Source organism: Parasteatoda tepidariorum, unplaced genomic scaffold (genome assembly GCF_043381705.1).
Source record: "Parasteatoda tepidariorum isolate YZ-2023 unplaced genomic scaffold, CAS_Ptep_4.0 HiC_scaffold_57485, whole genome shotgun sequence".
NCBI lineage: Eukaryota > Metazoa > Arthropoda > Arachnida > Araneae > Theridiidae > Parasteatoda > Parasteatoda tepidariorum.
Genome location: NW_027261827.1, coordinates 180,558 through 190,216, shown reverse-complemented (window position 1 = coordinate 190,216; position 9,659 = coordinate 180,558). Strand labels below are relative to the sequence as shown.

At 27.8% G+C, this 9,659-nt stretch overlaps 1 protein-coding gene across 1 annotated transcript; it reads left to right on the top strand.

The window, feature by feature from the left end:
* The first annotated feature begins 5,001 nt into the window (after positions 1–5,001).
* Positions 5,002–5,547, top strand: LOC122272087 (histone-lysine N-methyltransferase SETMAR-like). The gene has a single exon (XM_043055158.1). It carries the CDS (start codon positions 5,002–5,004, stop codon positions 5,545–5,547), a length of 546 nt encoding a protein of 181 aa, XP_042911092.1.
* The last annotated feature ends 4,112 nt before the right edge of the window (positions 5,548–9,659 follow it).

Genomic DNA, 9,659 nt, shown 5'->3' with positions numbered 1-9,659 from the left:
AGAGCATTTTAAAATTAAATTAAAATATTTGCTTAACAATTTCACAATATTTGAAATGCATTTACAAATAATGCTCTATACTTAATTTTTGCCCTCTCGCCAATATTTTAATAGCAAAATATACAAAAGCTGTAAATTTGGAGAAAATGTTTAAGTCACTTTATAATTGAAGTTCTCACAATTAATTATTGATTTGTATTTTCTGCCTATTGAGTGTGAAATAAACTAGAAAACCGATAATATGTAATGAAGTCTTATTCAAAAATAGATTCATCAAAAATTATCGTTTCAGTTGTTTTCATGGGTTGCAATTTCTTAATTTATTTCCAAAACATTCAAGTGCTTTTCTCCTCCTCCCAAATCTTTAAAATATTAAATGTTTTGTTTCAGCTAAAAAAAAGAATGGATTGGTAAAAGAGATAGATCATCATATAGAGAAAGTTGAAACTTTCTTGCAAGAGCTGCTAGAACCTTTCCCCCCTTCTTTAGCTTTTATCTAAAATTGTTACAAAAAATATTTTCAGTTAATTGGGAGAGGAAAATAGGAGCTAGAAGAATGAATATCTAGTAAATAAGGGGCGAAACCCCTTTTAAATCTCCTGCATATATTTAAGAATTTTTCACTTCGGAAGCGATGACAAAAATAAATTGTTTTTCAAAGTTCAGTTCATTGACATAAAATTATAGAATTTCAGAAACCGAGGATCATATTCAGATTTCGTGCAGCAATGTTCATTCATAACAACTGGGGCATAATTCTATTTAAGAATCAGCAGGAGGCAGAAATATTCACTTTCTTTGATTTAATGAACATTTTGTTATAGCATAAAATTGAATGGGAAGATAAAAATGACATTTAATAATTTTGACTTTGGAACTTGGGGGAGGCCAAAAGTGATCCTGAACCAATTGTATAACTCCTAAACAAAATTAATTTATCAGAATGTCGAAAATGGATTCTCTATAACTATTTTTATGCCTTTAACATTTAATATCAACCTTTTTTCTTTTTTGGTTCTAAGATCATTTTAAAATAATGCTCTCGTTTTTCTTAAATTAATACAAAATAAGAAGAGCAAGTGACAATTAATCTTTCTTAAGAATGAACATTTAAACCTTACCAATTTACAAAAGGTAAACTAAGAGCATACACAAAGTTTGATAACAAGCAAAATCACTTTCTTCAGACTAAAAAATACATTGTATACCAATGATCATGCACATATCATCCACGAATAACATTAAGGCATGCTTATGATGAAAGCGAACATTTAAAACTTTCTACGACATCTTACTCTAAGATTTTAATTGGTTTATTGCAATTTCCATGCTCAAATAAGCCAATCTGACAGATAAATGTAATAAAAAGCAATTAGAAACATCAAATCAACGTTTTTTTTCCTTCTTTTTAGTAGAACATAATTTTCAGCAGATTTCTTTCCACATTTAGAGTAACCTCAGACTATAAATTCCTAAGTTCCGAATACACCACCAGAACATTTGACATGATAAACAATTGGCAGTATTTCTCTCTAAAAACACGTCTTCCCAATAGGGTCAGGTAGAAAGAAGTTACAGGGTATCTGCTACATTTTAGATTTTCAAACTCGACTTTCCAGGTCTAGTTTCAAGAAATTTTCAACGAAGTTACTATTTTCTCCGAGAAAAACATAACAATAAATTTAAAAAAGCATTATAACATTAATTGTAATGATAGGTATAACCAAAACTGTAATATTTCATATTTATAGATTTGAAGAAGAAAAAAAAAGAGTTGAAGCAATGAAATAGATGAAAAAAATACAAAAGCAAATATTTTTTTTTTCTTCTGTAGAATTATATTCTGAAGATACTTTTCTTGTTCATCAGAAAGGAAAGAAATACTCCTGATTTTTCTGTCCTCATTTCAGAATAAAAAAAAATTGCCAATGACTGGCTTGCTACAGCTAGAATTTTAAATTGACAAAAAAAAAAATTCTGAAATCTAGAAATTTTTTATTTTTTGAAAGGATACCATAATTTTTAAAGAACATGATAAAAACATCTTATATTTTAATTAAATATGACTGTGAGTGGGGTGTTCATTACAAATTCAGATATACGGAACACCATGAAATGGGGGGGGGGGGTTTTTTAAATTCCATTTTAAAAATTAGATTTTTCAGTGACCTAAATCCATGACTTTCCTAAAAAGTAGTTAAAATCATGACAAATTTTGTTCAATACCGAAATTCATGACTTTCCAGGTGAGCAGATATCCTGTATTTATCTTTCAAGTGAAAACTGTTAACTCCTTCTCTTTAAAAAAATAAATAAATAAAGATTTATCCGATTATGTTCAACTTCAAATAGCATCTAACATCACCTTTCAACAAAGTAGTATATATTTTATGTCTTTGTCTTCACTTGAAAGATTTGCTATGACACAGTTTCTTTCACTACTATTATTTATAATTTAGTTTATAATACCTTAATAATTAAACACAACTAATTAACATATTTATAATAATTTCCTTAATACTTTTAACTTGTTAACTTAATTTTCTGATTTTGACATACAATTAGGGCCTTTTTTTTTGCTCCATATTTGCTGTAGTTTTTGTAAATCCCTATAAAACGGAAGTACCCATTCAAGTTTCTAAGGATTAAAATTCAGCTAAAAATTTAAAAAGAAATTTAATGCCTTAAAATAAGTTACGAATAACGAAAAATAGTACATGTAATAATAATACATGCAAGTGTGTTTTAGCAAACAATCATCTTCGTACCATAAAGGAATTTTTTACACCACTTTACTCAATTTAGATATAATATAAAATGATTCTGTCCATACAGATTTTATGTACAAGATTGATATTACGGTTCTTATAAAAGTATCCATTTATACAACATAATATATACATAAATTTTCACTTTTTTATTTTCCCTTGTTTTAATGATATTTAAAACTAAGAAATAGATTAGAAATTTTGAGTTTTATCAGTTGTAAAACTTGCTACAAAAATCTGAAAACTGCAACTTTTATTATAACCATGTTTTAAAACTTTAAGGCAGCCCATAAAAAAATCTCTAGACATGTGCGTTATTGGGATTAAATTCACCAAAATACAAACAATTTATAAGCATACATGATAAACTTCTTACACAGGCATTGCACTTTTTGAATTTTAAAATATTAAGGGATGAAATTTTAATTTTTAAAGTAATTCTTAAAGATCAAGGCATTTTGGGGAAAAATTTAAATAAAAGAAATATAGTAAAAATTGCTATACTTTAAAAATAGCTATCAAAACAGTCCGAGTTTAACTGTACCCTCGAGTATATTCATGCAGCTCTTTCACATTCCTGCTGTTTTAGCAATTATCATACAGCTTTACTTTTGGGTGAGATAATTTTCACAAATATTATTTTCGAGTCAGAAAATATTGCTAGCCGATTATCTGAGTTTCAGATTAGGACCTAATTTAGAAATTGAAAATGGTTGCTTTCTTTTGTCTTTGTACAAAAGCAAGATGTAAATTTGATCCCAAATTATGATCTATCATTTAAACTTGGTTTCAAAACTGCATTTAATTTTAAAAGGCCATAATTAAAAATTTTCCTTTCACTTCTTGGTTTTTGTAAAAAAAAATTTCATATTAAATCATCTTTAACTACAAGATACATAAAATATAAATATTTTTAAATTTAAATGTTGAGGGAACACTATGCTTAAAAATTTTAAATTCCTAAAAATTGGTTTTCAAAACAATATTAAATCATGTAATGCTTACATAAAAATAAATCACATACATTTATGTTAATTTAGTTTTAATATCATAAGCTTTACAGTATATTTACTTTATATTATATTTTCCACTAAGATTTTTATGGGGTACCTTAATGTTTATGCATACTTATAAAATTTTTTTTACATATTACACTAAAATTATAGATAGTAAAAATATGCATATTTTTTTTTTATAATTCATGAGTGGGCTCAATATAGAGATGAGGTATTAATACAGAAATATTTTTTTTCCACATCAGCAGCCACAATTGTGATTTTTATCAAATTTTAAATCTGTAAAAGCATAAACGTTTCTTTTCAAAATCTTTTTTTCATTTTCAACAGTAAATACAAACAGAGATTTATAAAAATATGCATGTATGTAACCCTTGTAGTTTTATAGACAGTGTTACAATATTAAAAAACTCAGTGCAAATGTTATTCAAAAAGTTGTATGCATAAAATAAGTGCTTTTCTTTTATATTCCTATAATTTAAAAAATTTGTTAATTATTTCTAAATTGTGCAATTGAAAATTTTTGAAGACTTGTGTTGGTGTGTGCTGGTATTAAAGAACGATCATACAATGCATTCATTCTCTCAAAAAACTGATATAAAAGATGGTCCCTTAGTTGGTGCATTAGTGTAAGTTGCAGACTCTTTTATTTTATTAACAGCTCTATTTAATATCAACTTTCAAAATTATACTTGAAAACTACATTGAATATCATTAATTGTGTTTTTTTTTAAAAAAGAATTTCATGAGTGAATGAAAGAAGTACAGAATAATGCACTATTTGATGAAAGAAGATATTTAGTGCAAGTTTATACACCAATTTTGTTTTAACAGCCTGTATAATCCAATTTTTTAATTTCATTATGATTTTCCACAATCAAAATGAATTAAATTTATCTATTTATGCATAAAAAAACATCAAAACAATTTTAAAAATATATATGTTGGCTGAGTAATACTATCAGGTTGAGTAAAAAGTTTTCCGCCAAAGCGAAATACCTCCGTGCTAGCAGCAGCCATTGCCGTGGTGGTTAACTTTTTTTGAAACGGGCTTTTGTATTTTAAAGCAGAAAGTTGGAACTACAATTTGTTTGTCAAAACTTTATCATCTTGTGCACCAAAAATTTCTTAAAATGGAGCTATCACGTTAACAGATCAGACCCATTATGTACTATGAGTTCTGAAATAAACTAAGTGTAACTGAATGCCACAAGAAAATGTGTGAAAGTTTAGGTTTCAATACTGTTTCTCATGAGGATACAGTAAAAGTTTGGTTTCGAAAGTTTAATACTGGGAATTTCAACATTGAAGATGAACCACGTTCTGGCCGCCCTATTGAGATTGATTGTGACCAATTAAAGCAAATTATTGATCAAGACAGAAATGTTTCAACACGAACCATTGCGTTAGAGCTTGACGTTTGCCAAAAAACAATAGTAAATGCCCTCAAACGCATAAATCTAACATTTAAGTTTAACCGCTGGGTGCCTCACGAATTGACTGCTGAAGACAAGAGCAAAAGAAAAGCGGCCTGTTTGGTTCTGCTCAGAGATCAAAGGAAAGAGAACATTCTGGACAGAATTGTGACCTGTGATGAAAAATGGGTATACTACAACAATACTAGCCGTAGAAAAGGGTGGTCAGCATCCGGGGAATCCGCAAGTTCGGTTGCAAGACGAACGCTAACTAACAAGAAGGTCCTTCTCCGTATCTGGTGGGATTGTCGTGGAATTATCTACAAGCAGTACCTTAAAAGCGGGTAGGCTATCAACAGTACAATATACAGCAATATGCTAATCAAAATTAGCGATGCGATTCGCGAAAAACGAGAAAACGAGCTCAGAAGGAAGGTGATTCTCTTTCATCAAGATAACGCTTGGCCACATGTTAGTGCAATGACCGGCATGACGCTCCACACATTAGAGGGGGATTTAATGCAACATCCACCATACAGCACAGACATGGCACCTTCGGATTACTATCTGTTTTCAAATCTGCAGCTGCATCTTGATGGCACAATCTTGCGTTCAAATGACGAGGTCATAAATGAGGTCGATTGCTTTCTCTACTCGCGCACCCCCCAGTTCTTCGCAGAAGGGAATGAAAAGTTGCCAAAACGTTGGCAGACTATTGTTGATTTGAATGGAGATAAGTATTCTCATTAGCTTTGCTGATTTTGTATGTGTTTGTCATTTTTCAGGCTTTTTTTTTTTTGGCGGAAAACTTTTTACTCAACCCGATACAATTGGCACTAGAGTAGAATCTGGGGGCCCTTGGTTAGGTGATGATTTTTGTTCAGTTTTGCTGAAATCCGATTTTTGGTTACTATGATATACTTTGCGGTCTTTGCTCCCAATGTCGTCACCTTCGGGTTACCGCAGCTTTTGTTTACCTTTATGTGATTTGGTTCTTAGTTTATTTGCAACTTGCAAGCGGCCCAGGATCGTAAACTATTACCCTACAACTAAAATCAGTATACTTTAAGTTTTAATTAGATTTGATAGGTTACTAAGTTGATAATCTCAGAAAATAATAATTGTGATGTTAATACCACAATATTAAAATAAATATTAGAGTTTGATGAAATATACATAATTTTATGCATTTCTCATTAAATACAATCTTAAAAGTTGTTTTCAACAAGAGTTGCAACTTCCACAAGCAAGAAATGTTTTTAAAAATAAGTTGTTTTGTAGAATATGTAGGTATAAAAGAAATCTTATACAAATGAAATATAGTATATATATATAATAAGTAGAAAATGTTATGCGTTAGAAGAAAATAATTTGTAAATCTCTTTCAATAAAAGAAAAGTCATAAATGTATTTCCTTAAATGAAAGAAAAGATCACCGGTTGGTCTACTATAGGTCAATCCAGATAGTAGTGATGATTCATATAAAGAAAAAACATTTAGCACATGTTTTAAATACCATACAAATGCAATTAAAATAAAAACATATACGTGGTGTGCCGAGGTGTCACATTGCAAAACCTCATATTTGCTTCGATCAATAATCTCAATTAAAAGTTTTGGTTTTACTATCAATAGATAGAGTGATTATGAATATTGATAGATAATTTATATTTTAGATCCAAAAGATTAAACAGTGACACCCAGACAAACCATGTACAAATAATATAATCTCTCATTTTTATAAATTCAATCAGTAGATCACATTGGCAATGAAACAGAAATAAGTAAGGGTATTAATGAGTTTTTTCCATTTATTGGACATACCCCTCTTTTTAACTGCAATAAATATATATAAGAGGAAATTTTGTTAGAGGACATGGTGGGAGGACACCTTAATTGACACATAGTTTTCAAAACAGCACCATAACATTGATTTCTAAAAACATGGAACTCTTTGTGCCATAAAGACTAAAGCTAGATCTTTCTATAGAAAATACCATTCATTGCAAAGAAATGACCTTCTATTAATCCTAATTCTTAAAAATATTTAAGAGTGCTTTCACTCACTAGGTAGGCTTTAACTGCTGCACTTAAAAGATTATCCTAACTCTAAGGGAGGAAAACCTAACCATTTTAACTAAAATTATTTGAAACTTCTGCTAAAAAATTATTATAACGCCAGCTTACGAGTGACACACGTTTTTCTAATCGGCCTGCTGAAAATCATTAAATCATATTTTTACTAAGCACAAATATACTTTTGTTTCTACATTTCCACAACACATTTTTTTTTTCCTTTCTAAATTCAAGCAATCATCGATTTAATGCGTTTGTCTTGACCGACAAGAAGATTTGGACAAGTTTTAATAAAATTACTAGTTAGGAAGCACAAACTTTCATAGGAAAGCCAACTTCAGCCGGCTTGGAACAAAAATTTCTAAATTTGTTAGTAAAGTTTTAAAAAAAATGCTGAAGAAAAGGAATCTTATCTGTTATAGGACGCAAAATAGAATATAAATAAAATAGAATTGAGCCAGAAAAATTCCTCCAAGAGTTTAATACCATTATGTTTTTGTTGCATTATACTTAAAAGTAAGGTGCAAAATAAAATCATTGTTGAGCATTTAAAGCTTTTTTTAAGGAAAAAAAATAGTTTCATTTCAATGTGCAATATTTAAGTACACTGTTCTTCTTAAATCAATCTATCTAAAAAATAAAGCAATTGGGACATTATGTTGTTTTTGATTTTAAGGACAAAAAAATTTCATCATAGATGTGAAATGTATGTTGTTAAATGTATCAAGTGTTTTGCTAATTCAGAGAATCAAAGATGAGGGACAGAAACATTCATTAATTTTTCATGATTAATTATATTAGAAGAACATAATACATAAAATTTTATGCACTAAGTTTTGAAGGAACAGAAAAATAAATTAGTTTCATGAAATGTTTCTAAGCATTAGTATAAAAAACAATTATTTTAAAATCATTAATTTCATGAAAATCGTGATTTAATTTTGTAAAATAAGCAAAAATAGAAATTTAAGGAAAAATTTTATCTATCAAAACTTTAAAATATTAATATGCTATAAAACTGTATTTAATTTTCTATATCAAAAGATTTATAAAGGGAAAAAGAATATTCCTTCTATAAAAAGTAGTGCAATAAATATCCTAAAAAGGCATCAAAAAACACATTTTTCACAATTTAAAACTTGAATCAGGGAAAAAGTTTTTTTTTTTTTTTTTCAGTTACAAAATTTGAAAAATATACCTTCATTTGTTTTATATAAATAAAACATTCAAGTGTTTAAATAAATTGAAAAAATGAAAAAAAAACTTTAGTAGCATAACATGTTACATGCAAAAAAAAAAAAATATATATATATATAATAAAACAAGTTTTTTCACCAGCGAATGCCTTTATATTACATATCGAAAACAAGTTTTATAATAATTTTGCGATAAAGTACAAAAGTGCGTGATTATTCTGGTTTCAAACATAATATAAATAATACTATGCATGTAATGTAAAAGGGAATTGGCAGTTTGGAAGACACTGGATTATGTACAATTACAAAATCGTTCTGACCAAAAAAAAAAAAAAAAACTACATAATTGAAGTGCTTAACTGGTTAATTATATAGACACATGTAGCTTATGTGCTTTGCTTTGTCTAATAATTTTTTATTCATAACTGTAGCAAAAAGACTATACATAAATAATGCATGAGTTTTAAAAAAAAAAGAAGGCACAGAACATTAAAATGAATAGAATAATCTTTTCTTTCAGTATGTAGAAAATAAAATCTTAACATAAAGCAATAAACTACTCTGAAATTTTTACACCTTTACAAAATCAATCTTAGAAAGAAATTTCAAATAATTATTATAGTTTATTCAATTACAAATCTTAAGTTTTTTTCTTGTATTAACTAACATTTGCTTCACTGGAAAATAATATTTAAACTTAAATAATAAGTAATTAGCAAGCAACTAATTTTAATTATGACCATGACAGAAACTTTCAAAAAATATTGAAATTAAAGCACAATAAATAACATGTTATGCCACTTTATAAAAAGTTTTTTCATTTCTCAATCCAATAAGCATATGTTCATTTTAAAAGTTTTCATGTGGTTTCATAGTTAACCTCAGAAAATATGGTACACATTAAAAATATATTTTACAATTGTCATAAAATCCACATAACAATTAAATAACAGGATTTAAAATGTTATAAATATTATTCACAATAAAACTTTTATTCCTTTTTTTTCATACTCTTCTGTACAAACATTTTCAGAAATATAATTTCTTCCTAGTAAACACATTCTATAAATATACTTTATTTTTATCATTTGATAAAGCTAGAATTGTTTTACCTTTTTTTTCCAGAATCATTTCTTCTTAGAATTTTTCAAATAAAAAAAAAAAAAAAAAAAAAAAAAAAAAAAAAAA